This window comes from Megascapheus bottae, chromosome 15, assembly GCF_031878675.1.
Source record: "Megascapheus bottae isolate mThoBot1 chromosome 15, mThoBot2.hap1, whole genome shotgun sequence".
Taxonomy (NCBI): domain Eukaryota; kingdom Metazoa; phylum Chordata; class Mammalia; order Rodentia; family Geomyidae; genus Megascapheus; species Megascapheus bottae.
The window spans coordinates 32,803,081-32,822,992 of NC_143523.1; the positions used below are offsets into that span (position 1 = coordinate 32,803,081).

General features: G+C 35.7%; 1 protein-coding gene across 3 annotated transcripts in view; it reads left to right on the forward strand.

Annotated features, from left to right (window-relative positions):
• Prkg1 (protein kinase cGMP-dependent 1) overlaps window positions 1-19,912 on the forward strand; it is a 973,708-nt gene that overhangs the window by 928,411 nt on the left and 25,385 nt on the right. For all 3 annotated transcript variants that reach the window (XM_090346356.1, XM_090346355.1, XM_090346357.1), the window contains one exon: window positions 16,275-16,371. In XM_090346356.1, coding sequence (XP_090202482.1) covers window positions 16,275-16,371 — 97 coding nt within the window. The remainder of the gene's footprint in view (window positions 1-16,274; window positions 16,372-19,912) is intronic.

Consider the following 19,912-nt stretch of genomic DNA (forward strand, 5'->3'; position numbering starts at 1 on the left):
CCATCCCAGGGCATGAACTCAGGGCCTGGATGTTCTCCTTCAGCATTTGTGGTCAAGCTAGTGTTCTACCACTTGAGCCACACCTCTATTTTAAGCTTTTTGGTGGGTAATTGGATTATATGGTATCTCAGTTACCAGCCTCCTTTCCCTCTGCTTTCTCTTTGTTCCAGCCACTATTTGTAGTATAGACCAGACTATTCAGGCAAGGTTACTATGAAGGTCCACTTTTCTCTTTCCAGTATACTTCTTGCTGAGTGAACCAAGACTAGAGCCCATTTCCCACAATCCTTGTTTATCTCTAGCATTCACTACCACTTAATGTAGAATTCATTTATTTTATGTCTCTTCTATCAGCCTGTGAGTCATGTGAGGGATAGACGTTTTTGCTATTTCTTCCACTTCTACAACCTCAGCTATTTGGTGTGACAGTGCCTGGCAAATGTTTACTTTATAGTTAATTCTACTAAAAGTAGTTCATGATATCACAGAACAGCCCAATTCTGCTCAAAATATATTATTTCATTTCTGTTTTGACCATAATACTCAAATCATTTCATTTTTATGTTACATGGTCTTGGTTGGTTGAAGTTATTTGCCATAATCCATCGAACACTTCTAGGCATTAAACAACTTTCATAATTTAGCAGTTGTAAGACCGAGTGGTGATGCTAAAAGGGTTACAGAAGGTTCCTGGAATCATAATCCCTCAGAGGAGGGTTATTGTGTTGTTAACCCAGTAATAATTGCTATCACTCTTAGACATGGTTTCTACTTATAAAATATTCAAGGTGAAAGTGATGTCTTGCCAACCAAGAAAATGTACTTTGTTGTTTAATGTCAATTGAAATGTTATTTCCACACTGAAAAACAGTGAGTGAAGAATATATATATATATATATATATATTATAATCAGCCATGTAATGGGCCATACCAAGCAAACATCAGAGATTGAAGTGTGTCACTTGAAGAGATGACTGAGTTTGATCAGAGATGGCCCACAGAGGGTCATTTCTGTTTCACAGGGACTCAGAATAGACATAGTCCTCTTATAGTCCTCTAGGACAATTAGGTATCTTACGCTGATCATATAAATACCTTGGAGAAAAACACTGAAGCTTTTATAAGTAAACTCAATAAGACAGTCTTAATCGCTGCTTGCAATCAAGGTATATTTTGAATTCCTTTGAAAAGGTACAAAAATTATCACCAATAGTATATATATATTGGTAATACTATTATCTAAGAATAGAATTAAATAGGTAGATATAAAATACTAAATTACAAATTTTACAGTCTGTCTGTATTAATTAGAGGTATGACAATATAGTCAGAGAACTTGAGAAAGTTCAACATTGAAGTGCATATATTCTATTTTATATAATATATTATCATATTTTTGGGGGGAAAGACAGTAAGGGAAAGTAATAGCAATTACAGCTAGTTCCAAATTACTGTCAGTGTAGGGCATGTTAGTTTCATATCAAAGAAGCTGGTAAGGAAATGTTGCTAGTCTAACTAATAGCTAACCTATAGGATCTTTTGTTCTTGAGATGATATATTTTGTAAGGACAGATTGACCACATGACACAGAACCTTCTGATTTCTATTCTTGGATGCATGTGGCTGTTTTCTCTAAAGATAATGAATGAGATATTGTTTTGTTGAGAATGAACTAATTGCTAAGTTCCTTCTTAACTTTATGTTTCTAATTTCAGATCTCCCTCCCCCTCCTGAGGAAGTTAGCGATGCCATAGCTTTAATGTCTGTTTTAGCTGCAAATCTCAAAGGCTCACTTTCTGTTAGAAAATCTAAAGCAGGTGGTATACAATTTCTCCTGATTTGGAATTCTTTAAAAGGCAAGTAAACTTGAAGTTCAAGTGCGGGTACGTTATAAGCTGATGCCAACAGCTCAGTAACATTTTGCTGACTCAGAAGAAAGCCTTGCTTTCCTAAGGCAGTCATCTGTACCACTCAGCTTTCAAAGGCATCACCCCATGCCCATTACAACCTCATTTTCATTCACGCTTAAAATTCTCAAAATAATTCTAGCCTGATTCTGATTTGGATTTTCAATAGAAATGAAAAAAAGCAAAAAATATACGTGAAATAAAGAGGTAGCAGCTAAACCAGGGATTTAAACAACTGCATTACTGATCTCAGAAGGACTCTGGTCTGGAAGGAGGGAGATCTGAAAAAAACAGGCAAGGGACTTTTGTTTACACATTCTTAGGGAAAATCTTGTCTAGAAGTCCTGCCTTTACTTACTTGTCTAAGCCAGGTGAATGTTTTACAAACTAGAAATAATGATATTTTTCAGCCTGGGAATAAGAAGACAGAATTAAATCTTTCTTGCTCCATAGTTCAAAATGTGTGTGTGTTTCCTGTCATTTGTCAACTGAGAAAGCATCTACTCTTTACTAAAGGAAAGGGTATGTACAGTGCCAGACACATAGTAGGTGCTGTTTGCGTGGAACACACGAGCATGGAATGATGATAAGAGATTTGTGTGCATGGTGAAACTATTACTCCTAATCATGGCTTAGCTTAGTTCTTTCATGTGTTTGCTTAGAGAATGAGGACCTAGGTCCAAACCTGTGTAACACAGACCAGGCTCTTCAGGTCAGAATCAATGGGCAGAAGTAGGTAGTGGAGAATATTTTCTAGACAAGATAATTATTTAATCTCTGTAGTTAATGGGTTGCTAAGCCTTATCATGTCAGTGTCATCTCAAAAGCATTAGTTTATTTATGAATATTTTCACCAACATAGAACATCCTCATGTGATGTTAATTTTATTCTGCTTACAATAGAGTGAATAAACTCATGTGACATGATAAAAATGTTGCAAATATGCCTTGATGAGCTCTTAAAAAATACATTGTGTTCTTTTTAATTTTTCTCTGTTGTTGTCAGTAAAGTGATTTAAAAAAAAGAAATTCTCTATTTTGTAAATGTATTTTATCTTCAAAACTCATCTCAGGGAATGTTCCCTTAATAAACATAATTCTGTGGGATACATTATAAACCTTGTAAGGCCATTGATCAAAGGGTTCTTTCTAGTTATTTGCCACAGCAAAGAGCATAGATCTGACATTGAGCTGTCTCTTTATAAGACACACTTACGAAAGTCCTTCCAGAATGAGGCCTCCACAGTTTTCCCATGCATGTTGCTAGGGGAATTACTGAGATTCTTTGTGCTGCTGGAATTTGGCAAGGTCTTTGCCAGTTTCCTGTATGGCTATCTCAAGATGGCTGTCAGGGAATAACTTAAATGGAGTAAGCCCAGGAAAAATGAAAAGGGACTTACTTCAAGAACGGGTCATGGAGTGATTTCTCGGCTACACATCATCGTCTTCAGAAGGAACATGCTGAGACTGTGAACGCCTCTGGAGAATCTGTTTCAGACATTTTCAGGCTCTGGATGGCCATGCTTGTTGCCTGAATGTATCTATTTCCTGACTGTGGTGGTGCATCTTCTGTCTCCCACAAGATCAGAGAATAGTTGAAGGTAAGGATCTTATAATGTGAGAGTTTCATGCGAATTCTTTCTTCCGTTTGCGGGCACATACATTTCAAACTTCCAAAAACGTATGTAAGACTTGTAAAACATATAAGAAATTTAAATTTCTATATGATACCTTCACTTATGCTCCTTCTAATAGAGGACTGAGGTTAGGCTGTAGTAACCCCACATGTTGCTTATCTTCCATCACTTGTATTTATTGTAGGTTCATTTGGTGACCATGAATTGTATGTAAGGTGGTTTAGAAACTAGATGGCAAATACCATAGAGATTACATTTTACAAAAGCAGAATGAAGAGTTGACAAGATCTTGGATGCAACACAAACAACCAATTAGAACAAATTGAATAAAGAATGTGGATATTAGGGAAGGAAACAGACCCCTCATTTGGGTATTCTCCTTACCTCCACAAGATAATAACCCCACATTTATCTCTAGTCCACTTGCCGACCAAATCTACTTATTAAGTTCTAGCCAAGTATATGTGCAGGTGGATTAGGATCAGCCAAAAATACAATAGCAGAAAATCCTTACTAGTAATAGCAAGGACTGGGTAACTATACAGTACTTTACACACAGGTAAAACTCCATCAATGACCATCTTCCCCTCCCCCCCAGTCCTGGACTTGAGCTCAGGCCTGGGAGATGTCCTTGGGCTTTCTCAAGGCTAAAGCCACAATACCACTTCCAGCTTTTTCTATGTATGAAGACCCAGGAATCAAACCTGGGTCTTCATGCATGCTAGGCAAATACTCTACCACTAGCCAAACTTTCAGCCTTATGATCATCTTTTCGAATGATGATTAATGTTAGTGATCTCCTGTTGTTCCATGTGCTTTATCTTTTTCCCACTAATCAGATGAAGGGAACCGAAGTGCAGATAGGTTGAGTGACTTCTTTATACCTGTCCTTAGTGATCAATAGATTTGAACTTGCTCCATTGTGACTGACTTCAGGACTTATACTTACTTATATATTACTATCTGCTTACATAAATATATGTGATAACCACCTTTTTGACAAATTGACATTTGATAGCTTATAGAACTATCTTCCCGTCCACTCAAATAATAATGCAGGGCATAGATATTTTTGACAACATCTGAAATACATGTAATAGTACCAGCCATGGACTGTATGAATCTCCCTCTGAATGTGTTTAATTTACCAATTTTTTAGTGACTTCAGAGAAATCTATGTGATCCTTACATGGTATGATATTTAATAAGCAGATCTTGTGCTTCTTCCTGGCATATCCCCATATCTTGGTCTTGCTGGGTTACTGGGGTATCACTGTTGAAGGGAGATTCATACTTTATCAGCGATCTTTGATCTTTGATCACAGTTGGCTTATTGATCTAATACTTCAGTACTTAATACTTAAATACTTAAGCTGATTCTTGATGTATTCTTATGCTATGTTACAACTCTTATGCATTATAAGAAAGGACTTGTCTTTGAGCAAATATGCTAAACTGTTGTGTTTAAGACTACATTTATAATCTGGGCTCTCATGCTGCTCCTTCACAGATCTGAGAACTGGATTCCTTCAAATTAAAATGTCTTCTAGTGTTTTCCAGATGTTGGTGATTACAGGATATGTAACTGAGACTTTTGTTACTGTAACAAAATATCTGAAAAGACAACTTGAGGAAGGAAGGATTTACTTTGTCTCATGATTTCAGAGATTTTTGTTCCACCTAATGGTGGACAGGAAACAGAGATAGAATTCCTCTGCTGTTGACTTTCTCCTTTATTTTCCATTTATTTTATCTGGCCTCTGGAATTGTTACTGCCACATTCAGGGAGAATCTTCTCCCTTTTGCAAATTTCTTTTGGAAAAAGCCTTACAGACACACCTAGAGGCATAACTCCTAGGTGCTGCTCAATCCAACCAAGCTGACAGTCAAGATTAACCATCATTAAGAGGTCTTGAGTTAGAAGAGAAGGTGGAGGGGGGAGGGAAGGATTGCAGAGGAAGAAGAAAAAGGGAAGCTGTAAGTACCAGCTCTCTTTGCAGAGTGTACATCTCTCAGGACTGTTGCTATCCCAGCATTCTCACGGTGTGAATGAGCCTCATGGACAAGCTACTGAAAACATATCCTATTGAAAAGAAAGATCTCATTCAAGAATCTTGAGGCAAAGTCCTGATTTTTGTTTGCCTGTTACATTGCTAGATGCTATGGAGGGTGACATGACATATTTTTCATTCATTTCTTGTCACCAAGTGCATTTTTTTCTCTTTTTTTGTTCTTTGTTCTCCTCCAGCCATGATCACACTTTTAAACATCCTGTCAATGAAGTTAGTGAAGAATCATTTACAGATTTCCATTTTAGAAAACTTAGAACTAGTAGCCTTCAAGAAAGTGTTTGCTCCGAAGCTTTCTAAAATCATAGATGAACCCAGCAAAAATTCTGATTCATGAGTCATGTACTGGTGACTCACAGTTGTCATGTTAGCTACTCAGGGAGCTAAGATCTGAGAATCACAGTATGAAGTGAGCCCAGGAAGGAAAGTTTCACATACTCTTACCTCCAATTAACCAGCAAAAAGTCAGAATAGAGCTGTGGCATAGCTAGAGTGCAAGCCTAAGCACAAAAACCAAAGGAGAGTAGCAGCCCTTGAGTTCAAACCCTAGGACTGGCACACACACACACACACACACACACACACACACACACACACACACAAGAATTGAGTCCTGAAATGAAACTTTATCTTTCTTGTTTGAGTCCTGTCTGATCCATCTATTCCCAGTTCAGTATTTTGATAAATTATTTTTATTATGATTATGACTAAGGCTAATTTAGATTTAATTAAGATGAAATGTTCCCTTTGAATCTGAAGAGAAAACCTAGGCTATATTACTCTTCCCTGTATTAGAAATATAAGCTCTGTTGAAGACAATGCCTCAGGGAACTCACAGTAAGAGTTTTCAGTAATAGGATAATTTCTCTGTACTAATGGGGCGGGGTGAGAAGAAGTGAGATGAGATAAGCATGAGAGATAATACAGCCATACAGTCCTGGGTTATTGCAGCAGGGAATTAAGAAGGAGTCTTGCTGACCTATCTTCTTGCTCCTTTAACCTTGATTCCTCTGCTTTTGGGAACCAAAACTATGATATTCATCAACTGTAGATCATTCTAAGCTACAAGATAGAGCAGAAAAACAAAAAGTATTCAAGACTGCGTACTTAAAAGACTTGAGAAGAGAAAGACAATTTCACTATTGTTGAGATGAGAAAGAATATCCCAGAGCAGTAGTGCCCTGGGGCTATTTGTGGAGATGAAGAAGATTGCTATTCTGGTATATAAAAAAGTAAGAAACGCATTTAATGTTGAGTACATAGAGACAAATGACGATATTTTTCTAAAGCAAAAATAAATATCATTGAATAACTTAATGAACTTTCATTTATGGGACACTAATTCAGTTAAAATAATCAACATTGAGGAAATAATTTTTCTCTTTATATCTTGCCAATCTTCTCACCACAATCTATATTTACTTAAGAACTTATTTTAGAGAACCAAACAACTATTTTAAAATTGATGAGTCACAAATGCATATTGCATAAGTATTTGAAGATTGTAATATAGGAACATATTCTCACCCAGGTTAACAATTAAGGCTTGGCTGTTCGCATTTTAAAATATCTGCTCTGAGAAGAAAAGTGCTTTACTTTTGAGAACTTTTACAACACCTGAGCCTGTGGTGTAAAAGACTTCAGAAGGACCGAACTGTAGGGAAGCTAAAATTATTTATGAGTATAAAAAAGAAAGTATTATACTTTACACTTTGCTTTTGTTTTACAGTTATCGGGGCATTATAAAAATTGCAGAGAGAGTAAGACAGTAAAAGTAAATATATCAGTACAAGTCAGATACCATTCTCCTATATCTGAGTCTTTCTTACCTTAGCTAAAGCATTTAACATCTGCAGAATTAGTTCCTTTGGAAAAAATGGAAAAGGTAAGACGAAATGAGTACTGATCCAGTTATTGAATCATGTAGATATATTGTGATATTTCAAGTTTAAAAATACATAGAGCCCCAAATTCTAGGATTTTCTACTGTCTTTTTGGAAGAAAAATTAATTTTTAGAATAAGAGTAAATATACCAGGCTATGAAACATGCCCAATTGTTTGTCTGAATTGCTCTGATGCTTACATATAGAAACCAATTGTTTATCAGAAACTAGTTTATCCAATTACATAATAGAAGTAAAAACATTTGTTACCTTACCTTCATGGAGAATCAACAAAGATACATTAAATGAGAGATATGTTTAAGTGTTTTCTAAATGCAGACTAGTTGAATTGCGATGTTTTAAAAAATGTTTTAAAAATTTGTGTGTGTGTGTGTGTGTGTGTGTGTGTGTGTGTGTATTCCAGTGCCATGGGTTTATACGTAGAGCCTAGGTGTTGGTGGTTGAGTCTCAGACTTTCCTACCTAGGCTGGCTTCACACAATATTCCTCAGATCTCAGCTTTCTGAGTTGTTAAGATTATAGACATGGGCCACAGATACCTGGCTATTATTCTTAATATTTAAAAAAATAGGTAGAAAGCAATGTTCCTATGTGTTTCTGCTGTCTGGGTTTCACAAAGGAATGAATTTGAAAAATAAGTAAATTTGCCTCATAACTTGATGGCGGCCCTCCTCCCGGCAAAAGAGTCTTTGTCTGTGCTGTACAGAGTTTTGGAAATAAAGGAAGCAAACTAATGTCATATTCCTTACAGTAGATATACCTTCTGGAGAAATCTGACTTAACTGAACACTTCAGACATTAAGTTACTTTCAATCATTTCTTTCTCTTCAAGCTATTCCCTCAACTACTAAAATAATATTTTATGGCCAGAAATATTAGAAATTATATCTTTTGGTTTAAAATTCTAGCATGCATTATGTTTAAATGGTTTATTAAAGTAATAGTAATAGTGAAGTATTTGTGTGTGTGTGTGTGTGTGTGTGTGTGTGTGTGTGTGTGTGTGTGTGTATGTGTGTGTGTCCGCCAGTACTGGGGCTTGAACTACGGGATTAGGTGCGATCCCTTAACTTTTTTCCCTTCAAAGTTGATATTGTACCACTTGAGCCACATCTGGTCTTTTTGTGTTAATTTGGGATAAGAACCTCACTGAAGTTCTTGCTTGGAATGGCTTTGAACTATGATCTTCAGATCTCAGCCTCCTGAGTACTTAGGCTTACCGTTGGTAATTAATTGGTGCCTGGCTCTAGTAGAGATTTTCATTTTAAAAATTTCAATGAGGGCCGGGAGTTTTGCCTAGTGGTAGAGTACTTGCCTAGCATGCACAAAGACCCGGGTTCAACTCCTTGGTATCCCACATACATAACAAAAAGTCGGAAGTGGTGCTGAGGCTCAAGTGGTAGAAAGTCCAAGGACAGTGCTCAAGCCCTGAGCCCAAGACCAGGACTGGCAAAAAAAAAAAAAAATCAATGAAAAAAGGTTGAATTATATACAGCAACTACAAATCAGTTTACTCATTCTGCTTTTCATTGAATTCAAATGATATTGACTTTCACAGTTTGATTGCCATTTATACTTTGTGTATGAAAATGTAATGACTTGATTATAGAAGCTACCTGATTTTATTTTACTGGCTATGCATATTAAATTTCCAACATTTGGGAATAGAGGAAAATAGGAACATAAAGTACTGAATAAGTTTTATATGTTCAATACCACATGGTATTAGTAGACCCCACAGTTAATCTCCAAATCACATTCCTGATAAATATTCAAATAAACATTATTGGCCAATTAGCCAGTCTGCATTTTCTATAGATATTTTTTTACTAAGCTTGTATTTATTTTTCCACATCTGAAAATCATAGAATTCAATGAACTTTATTAACCCAAGAACTATTACTTCATACACTGCTTTTAGCCATCATGCAAAGTATCCATTCAGTGTACGGACAGCTCTGTATCTTGCATGCATTGAAAACCAGGAAGGCATATTCTCTTCTGGAAGTTCTCTTTCTGAAAGGTCTTACCGATTTTGACTACCTCTCTGAGCACATATTTTCAGATCTCAGTGTTGGATGATAACATTCAAAATAAAGGAAGATTTCTTAGCTTTTCCATAAATTCTTTTTTTCATATATTTTTATTGTAATTAATAGAAGGGTTACATTATATTCACCAGATAGAAGGTGCATTACTTCACATACATTGATACACTTTCTCATGTCGTGGTCCCCATTTCCCTCTCCCCCACCCCACTCCTCATCTTATTTTCTCCCTTTCCCTATCCAATTTCAAATAACCAAATACACATTTATCCAATATATCAGAAAGCAAAGTGAAATACTGCAACAATATGAGATAACCAAGGGACAGCAAAAGAGATGAGAGATAACATAGTACCTTAAGAACAACAATCATTCATTATATGGCTTATGTTTCTATATCCTAGAGATCCTTTCATTTAGTATCATACTGTATGGCCTTATGTATCTAGGTTTTACTCTATTGCAAATTTCTGCTAGGAGAGCCCAAGGTTTCTACTGATTATGACAAATGAGGGAAACCATTGAGCCTATGTTCCTTTGAGTCTGGCTTACTTCACTTAATATGATTTTTTCTAAGTCTTTCCATTTCCTTAAAATGGGGCGATGTCATTCTATGCTGCTGACAGCAGCATAGAATTCCATTGTGTACAAAGACCACATCTTGTTGATCCACTCATCAACTGAGGGACATCTGGATTGGTTCCATATCTTTGCTATGGTAAATAGTGCTGCAATGAACATCATTGTGCTAGTGGATTTAGTATGTCCTTGTTTCTGGATGATTTGGTAAATGCCTAGTAGTGGAATTGCTGGGTCATAGGGGAGCCCTATGTTTAGTCTTTTGAGGAACTGCCATACTGCTTTCCCTAGTGGTTGAACGAGTTTGCACTCCCACCAACAGTGTAGTAGTGATCCCTCCTGGCCACATCCCCTTCAGCATCTGTTGTTATTAGATTTCTTGATCCTGGCCATTCTAACTGGAGTGAGGTGGAATCTTAGAGTTGTTTTGATTTGCATTTCTTTTATGACCAGAGATGTTGAGCATTTCTTCATGTGTCTATAGGCCATTTTTGTTTCTTTTTCAGAGAAGACTTTCTTTAAGTCTTTGGCCCATCTTTTAATGGGATAGTTGTTACTATGCAGATTAGTTTTGGAGTGATTCAAGTTTATGAGCTGTTGATATATTTTAGATATGAGGCCTTTGTCCATTGTATGGTTAGTGAAGATCTTTTCCCATTCTGTAGGCTTCTTAATTAACTAGCTATGTCCTTTGCCTTACAGAAGCTCTGCAGTTTAATGCAGTCCCACTTATCCAGCCTTTCTCTGATTTGTTGTGTTTCTTGGTCCTTATTGAGAAAGTTTCGACCTGTGCCAAGGAGGCCTAGTGTGTCTCCTATTCCTTCTTTAAAGTTTTTAGTGTGTCAGCTTTTACCTTGAGGTCTTTGATCCATTTGGAGTTAATTCTAGTGCAAAGTGACAGAGAAGGATCCAACTTTAGTTTTCTGCATGTGCTTAACCAGTTCTGCCAGCACAACTTGTTGAAGAGGCTGTCTTTCTTCCATTCTATTTTTTTTTTGGCTCCCTTGTCAAAGATTAGGTGATGTTTAGGTTCTGACTTGAAGTAGCTACAAAATTTATATTCATTAACTTAAGTTTATACTTACCAACACCTTTAGAGCTTCCTAAATATTGAACAAGTTAGAACCTAGAAGGACATAGTCATTAGCAGAACCGGGACCACAAGTCATGGTCTTCTGTCTTCTTCTGTCTACTGTCAACCTTTGTCCCTTTTATCATTTTTAAATCCACAGTAAAGGTCAGTTTTCTGTCTGACTTGCAACTTTCTTTCTACAGTTACAATAGGAAATGCAGTTATAGATGCAAGTCCATACATGTAGATATGTATAGATGCAAGATTAATGAAACACTTTATTTTTATAGCTATTACCCCAAACTCGTTAATTGAAAGTCAAAAGGAAATGAAAATGGGCTCGAGAGCAGATGAACTCAAGCAAGTAGTTGGCATAAAGATTAGGAGATGCTAAATACTTATCTCTCTGCCTCCTGAATTATGGAATTATAGGAGGATACCACATGCCAATGCTTGCTGAGTTTTCCTTAGAGACCCAGAGTCCAGTTAAGTATAGATTTTGATGCCAGATGAACTGAGCTAAAGCAAATGAAACACATTACCTCATTATTTAACTGTTTTTTTTTAAAAGTGCTCACATTTTTATTAGCCTCAGTTACATATACAAGGCATTTTCATTTTGACATACCCATGTATACATACAATATATCTTGATCAGACTCATCCACTAAATACCTCTCTCTCATCTCTCTTAACCCTTTTCCCAGATCAATTAAAGTACTTCTTTATTCCATTTTTACCTAAATACATGACGTATGTGTTTTTATATTTATCCTCCTACCCTTTTGCTTCCCCCCCACAAAACTACCACTAGTACTCCCATTCCGTGGAGGGCTTGCTTTAATTTCCTGTTGTTTGTTTTGTCTAAGCATACACTTAAAAAATCAGATTGACTAATTTGCTGTTAGTTACTCCTAACTGTAGTTATGTTACTTTGGAGACTTGACCTTTACTTTGAAAAGTACACAGAATATTACAGATTTAATAACTAATGATGAGAAAGATTAAAATACCATAAAGGTAAAGGTTTAAATTCCATTAGCTTGGTCCGCAATGAATATCACTTTTATTTTCAAATGTATAGGGAGAAATTTTGATTATGTCAGAGTAATACCAGTCATAAGCCAAAGTGGGGGTAGGAAGATTCTTCTAATTTGAAATTATGAAATCATACATTCATGAGTATTTTTTTTCTATCATTGACAGAAAATAATTTTATTCCTTGTTTATAAGAAGTATGGATAATAATATGAAGATTAGTGGCTGTGGAAAGAAAAAAATGAAGAAAAAGAGAGAAACATAGATCATTACAGTACTGGTTTCCATTTTCTAGACTATATATGTATATTTCAGTATCATTTTTACACCTGTAGCTTTGCAATTCTTTTGTTTTTAGATCATTCTTTGAATTCAATTTCAAAGCAGAATTGAAAAAACAAAGGTGAAAATCAAGGTCATCTTTTTACTTTCTAGTAGTTCTTCAAAGAAATGTTCAATATTTCACAATGGAAAGGGTATTCAAAAAAGATTAGATATCATTTGTGCTTTCTTGTCAGTCACCATAGTCTTAGATAAATCTTATCATCAGAAATCTTTGAGAAATGGTACAGTATATTTGTTTATTTGTCCAATATACTTAATCACTTATTGTACAGTTAGTTGGTCTCTTGTCTTTGGTTTTTGCCTGTTTCTATTTCTTTTTATTTTATTTTTTTTATAATGGGGCTTAAGCTAAGAGCCTGGCCACTGTCCCTGAGTTCTTTTGTGCAAGGCTAGTGCTCCACTACTTTAAGCCCACAGAGGCACTTTCAGTTTTCTGGTGGTTAATTGAACATAATTGTCTCACAGACTTTCCTGCCTTGGCTGGCCCTGAAATGCCACCCTCAGATCTCAGCCTCCTGAATAGCTCAGACTACAATATGAGCCACCAGTGCCGGGCTTCTTTCTTTTTCTTTCTTTCCTTTCCCCTCTTGTGTCTTCTTTTTTTTCCTTTTTTTTTAAGCTGTAAATTGAACCCAGTGCCTTTATATACTAAACATAAACTGGACTGTTGGGCCAGAATCTCATTTTCTACTGTTTTGTTCATCTGTTTAGAAGTTTTGCAAGCCTCCAGTATTTATAAGCACAGCACATACTGCAACATTCATATTTTTCTGGGAAAGGGTCTGTCCTACTTTAAAATATTATTGTTGTTGTTTTTCTTATTTTAATTAAATATTTAATCCAGTTTTTCAATCCCAGCAAAGGGCCATTTGAGCATACTCTGTATGTTCATTTTTAAATTTTTAAACAACTAGGCATCAGGAACTATGTTTCTTAATGAAATGAATTTCCATTAGTGCTTGACATCCTGTAAAGACTTTTGGAATGACAGATTTTGGAATGTACTGTGAGCATGTGTGATGATTGCACATATAATAATAAGTAGTATCTTTAGTAGCATCTTAAGTAAACTCTACTTTCCTATGTAGAATTCTAAATTATGTTTTCATTTTGTCTTAAATATCTTTAAGTAGTTGGACAAAGAATTTTCAAGTCAACATGGTATTTTTAAGTAATGAAGATATTGACTAAATAATGAACAATGTCTTAAAAACTCAGCAATTAAATAAACAGCAAGAATTTATCTAGGCCAGGCACCAATGGCTTATCCCAGCAATCCTAACTCCTCAGGAGATTTAAATAGTTGTTAAAGCCAGCCTGGCAGGAAATTCCATGAGACACTTATATCCAGTTACCAAAAAAAAAAAAAGCAGAAGTGGAGCTGTGGCTCAAGTGGTACAGCACTAGCCTTGAGGAAAAATGTTCAGGGACAGCACTCAGACCTAGAGTTTAAGCCATATAGCTCATACATATACATGCACATACACAAACGCATACACACACACAGACACTGCCCAAACACATACCATACACACAAAGAATCAATCTATACATCATATAACAATTTTATTTATTTATGACTTTTGTGGATTGCTCTGTATTTGTTTTATGAGACTGATAAAATAGCATGAGCATGAGGTGGGTTTTTTTTGTTTTTTAAATTTATTGCCCGGATAATCTATAGAGGGGTTACAGTTACATTTCTCAGGTAGTATGTGCATTACTTCTCACACATTGATACCATTTCCCATGATTTTGTCCCTGTTTCCCTCCTCTCACCCCCTCCCAATCATCTTGTTTTCCCCCCTTCCCTTCCCTATTTCAAATAAACAAATAAATGTATATACAATATACCAGGTAACAATGTCAGATACAGTAACAACATGAGATTAACCATAAGGGCAGAAAAGAAGAGAAATAACATAGTACATTAAAACAACAATCACACAAGATAAACCCCTTGTTTCCATATCCTAGTATTAATTTCATTCAGTCTCATCTTATATGAGTTTTAAACTATTTTAGAAACATGATTTAAATTTTTCAAAAAATGGCAATATTATGAAGTCCACCAGTAAATACTTGACCATATATAGATTGTCAAGGAGTTTGATCCCAACAAATGTCCTCTTAAAGCACCTGTTTGAGTCCATTCTGCCCTGGCCCTTTAAGGAATGGAGTTTAATTTTCTCAAAGCAGAGAGAGTAAGCTAGTTGGAATGTCAGAAATGTACATTTGCTATCTGCCTCTAAGCTCCAAGCTAGTAAACCGGGTCCTGATATACTGTGGTTGGCTTTTGATTGTATTGTTCGTAAGAGAAATCCACAAATAACCATTAGGATTTACTAATGGGCACAGAAGTTTGTTAGCGGGAGTTGATTTTACTTAATAAGGCAATAAGGAAAAAAATAGAAATTTTCCCATTTTTTAAAAAATGTGTTTCTCACATATTTTTTTTAAATGCTGGGACTCTATCAACAACATATTCACAGAACCCAAACTCTGATTGTACAGTGAAAAGGGTTAAGGGTTCTCTTTCCCAAGTACAGTTTCAAATTGTGCTTGACTATAATGAAATACCTAAAATGTCACATAATCCTATCCCCAGACATGCCTATGGCATGTAACGTGGATGTTACACAATCTGGGTAAGTGTCATTTCTCAAGTGTATCCATCATTTTCTAGAATAGAATCAAGCCAGGTTTGGTTGAAGGTCATAGAGGCAAAGTTGCTATTCGAATGCTTTACTTTTGAGACAGCTGACTTACTCCCTGATCTGGCTTTGTGAGCGGGAAGCTCATCTTCATCTTTACACCTTCCTGCCCTTTCTAAAATTAGTTGGATCTTTAGCAGGGAGCTATTTTAAGGAGCTCACATTCATTCCCTCTCATTGGGAGATGCTGATTTGGGCAACCCGAGTGTGTCAGCTTCACATGTGTGCACTGGTAGACTTTCGGGATACTAGACCATGCTTCACTCCACTCATATAAGAGACTTGCCAATGTAAAGACATTGCAATTGCTAGCTTCAAGTCAGTGGGTTCATATAAGTGCAGGGAAGGCCTGTCTTTTTTTTTTTAAGGGATGTGGATATGCTCCTGAAATCCTTCATTTCAGACACTGGCACATCAATCCTCAGCTTTTCGGATCTGTTTGCATAAAACCTGGCTGCGATTCTGCCGCAGAGACCTCCGTCACTTGCTGCATTTAATAAACATTGTTAGGAGGCACTGCCAGCTTGTGGATAAGGGGAAACTAATGAGAAACTGCCATCTAATATCTGAACAGCAAAGGCAAAACCAAGCCAATCCAAACAATCCAAAGCAAAACCAACAAAGAACAAGTCAAACAATTCCTGCTCACAAGAAGACGCGTAGGAAAATACTGAGATGTAACTTTGATTTGATCACTGACTTTAATCAGTTATTTGACTGGCATGCAGTGGGTACTCTGTATTTTTCTACTTTGAAAAAAAAACGAGTACAAATCTATATTATGCTTCACAACTGGGACCAAAAAACAAAAATTATGGTGTGAGAAAATACAGACTCTGAAAGCAAGATGGAATGTAAGCAGGTAAAGCCTGTTTCAGAGTCATGTCATTCCAGTTCAGTTGTACCTAGACCTCGTGTATGCACCTCTAAGAAATTTCCATTTTTTCGCATCAAAAAATCCAGATATGAAGCGGAAGCTGCTTTCTTCGCCAACCTGAAGCTGTCAGATTTCAACATCATCGACACTTTGGGAGTTGGAGGGTTTGGACGAGTAGAACTGGTAGGTGATCCTTTAAATGTTTCTGAAAGCCTGTGTCTCCCTGTGTATTTTCCCTGTTTGCCTAATATTTCATTCTCTTTTGCATATTTTTCTCTCCCATCATACTCTACTCTTTTTTCAAAGTTAAGAAGAAATGCATTTGTACAGGCATGTCAGAGTCTCTGATGAATATGAAATAACTAATGAAAGAGGAAATCTCTTTTTACCTCTTCATACATAGTAAATGAAAGGTAAATACAGTTACTCAATGCAAAACCATAAAACTTAGCTGATTTTCTGTCATTCTTATTTGATTCCTTCATTACAAAAAGTATTCATTAACAAGTATATAACCTAATGGTAATTATAATTAAAATAACAGGTATAAATTTAAATGCATATCAAAGAAAGCAGACAAAAATCTATATTGCCATGTATGCATAGATATACGTCTATTTATCTATGTATCTATCTATCTATGTATCTATCTATCTATGTATCTATCTATCTAATAATAATAATAATTCTGTGGCTGTATAGTCATAAGTAATGATTATGGCTATTATGGTTGTGGTATTTTATATAATTTGCTACACACATATTTTATGCTCACAGAGAACTCTATGTTGTAGAAAATAATGATGACACTTTTGTATGAGCGTGTGTTAAATGCACTTCATTAGTGTGGATTGATGACATTGAGAGTATACTCTGTTTTGAATTTTTAGGAATAGTAATTTAAACCTGTAATAAAACTTAGAAAACTAAATATATTCAGAAGGCCTTGGAAGTTACATACCATGACAATGCGGCTGTAACCCTATTTGGATATTACAACTGATTTCCACATTTTTGCTGAGTAGAGAGGAATGCTTGACATCAGACACTAGTATAATATGCTAGGAACTCCCTGACACTATGTATAGTGTAGCAAACAGTTACTATTGCCGCTAGAGGCCAGGAGAAATCCCCTTCCATAAAGGTAAAATGACCTAAGGCTATCTTTGACATTTCTCCACTTGTGGTTCAACTGGGATTTTGGACTTTGGCAGGTGGTAAAGAGGCTAGTTTCTTTTCTTTTCTTTTTTTTTTTAGTGTTAATCAATATTTTTTTCTTAATCTAGCGTGTCTTTGATAGTTATTACATAAATGCATAATTGAAAATCATGAGGCTAGTTTCTTAAATGCTACAAAAGAATGTTTTTGAGTGATGATGTTATCGATTGAATTTGAATACTTTCTTCCCTTAACATTGGTAGAAAAATGACTGTTTCTGACAGGAATCCAGAGTATGTCTCTAAAGATTTCATATATGGGAGTAGAGCCCAAGTAAAAGTTCAGAGAAATTTCTGAATCATGCCAACTGAGGTAGCTTTAGATTTATTCTTTTGTGGATAGTTATCATTCTTCACATAGCCAATAAAGATACATTGACAATGTTATCCACGAATACTTTTGCTCTGGAAGTGTTGGTGCATACAGGTAGAGCAAATGGAGGAGTACTTTACCAGGACTGGCTTATAGTCTGATGTGTTCACGTAGTAAATCAGCACTAAGATAACAGTGTACCATCTGGCTATATCCACAGCCCTCACAGTTAAGAGGAAAGTGGAAGTAGAACCAATTTCTGGTGCAACAACAGAAAGTTTCCCTTCACTGTCCTCTCAAGATGCCACAGGCAGAATAATTGTATCAGTCTTAGAGGGTGCTGTAAGCAATGTAATCCTCAGGCCATGTATTTCATTCTATATGCATTGTATACCATGGTAATAAAAATATGCAATGCTTATTATATCTTAGACCTAACTTCCATGAGCTTGATGATAATATCTATCTGACAAATGGCTTTATATATGATCTTATATTTTTCCAGTCATAGATTATGAACTCCCAATTGAGATATGAAGAGTTTAGAAGTTTGGTTTTGAGCTATACTTCCTATTGGAGTTAAGAATGTAGACTTTTCATCACTGCCACCTGAATTATATTTGTGTGATTTTGTATAATAATATACCATCTCTAGATTTATTAGTATTTATTACCTTTTATAATTTGTCTATTCAGATAAATTTGGATGCAGGAATATTTTCAGGCTGTGACTGTTTTTAATAATTTATTTTCAATTTTGGAGATAAGTGTATAGTAAGAAATTTCAGATTTGTTGAATGAGTCTGGAAGCCTGTAGTAAATGTCCGGTAATAAGTGGGAATGTGGCTCTAAAATTGTCTGATCAATTTCATAAGCACTTACGGCATAACTAGACTTAGTCCAATCTCAGACTTATCTTGTTCATGATAATTGCCTTTGAGCTATACTTTCTTCCTGTTATGTGGTATATGAAGTTTTATGTCTAGGTTCTTTAAGACAGGACTGCTTTAGTATGACCTGTTCATCATGTATCTTCTGGAATTCAAATTGTCTTTAAAGTATCACTTTTAGTGAAAAAAATTAGCTCTATTAAAAGATACGAGTCCTCTTTTTCATTTTAATACTAGAATAAAACAGTGATATTTCTTATTTATCAGGAATACCCATGAAATATGGAAGCTGAGTTTGATACTGAAAATGAAAATAGTCTCAATGCTCTAACCCAAATTTACTGTCCTATTTTTCTTTTTGGAGAAGTGTCTGCTTTCAGAAAAAAAAAATATTTGCTCAGGACAAAGACAAACTTTATTTTTAATCTATCACTAGTGTCTGGTGGTTGCTTTAAATTGTAGAAATTTTATTTATTCAGCAAGCCAAATCGCCTCCTCTATACCAACAAACCACAGATAGATAACATATAGGAACAATGATAGGAGAGACAGAGACAGGGGCTCAATCTTGTATAATCGCTCTCATTGTATAACACTTATTATATATGAGTATGATGAGCTCTCATAAGAGACATATAGTCTTCAATAGAAAATGGTTTCTGACTCCAGAGGCTCACCATTTCCTTGGAGGGACAATCATATGAACTGAAAATAAAGCATAAGCAATCTAGGCTCACTCCTGGAGCCACAGGAGGCTTGCATGCCAAAGGGGAACAAGAAGGCATCAACTAAATACCTGAAGCATTATAGTATGTAATTCATACAATGAGAGTTAGGGCACAAACACATGTATATTCATAAAATTTTCTTACTTCCTCACTAACATTATCAACCTTTCATTTGAACCCTAATTTTTCATCCTCAAATTGGACTTCACTTTCACATAAAATTTTCCCCTCCTAGCTACTCTGGAAGGAGAAGACTAGAGGTGATCTGCATTTTACAAAGAAAGCTTGAAGAATAAATAATGTAAACACATGGACCAAGGCTACTTCATCACCCAAAAAAACCTAGAAACATTTTCTGTCATTTTGGCTTCTGAAAGCATTGAGATTCTTTCTACAATCAAATACCACCAACACCATAAAATTAAAGAATACACACACCTTAGCTTTAAGAGCATTCTTCTAGAAGTCAAGAACCTTAACCAAACACATATCTGAAATAGACTTAGTGACAAACTTTGTATATATCTGTTTCTGTCAAGTTTTCAGAGATTCCTCTTTCTCTAAATATTTTATTCT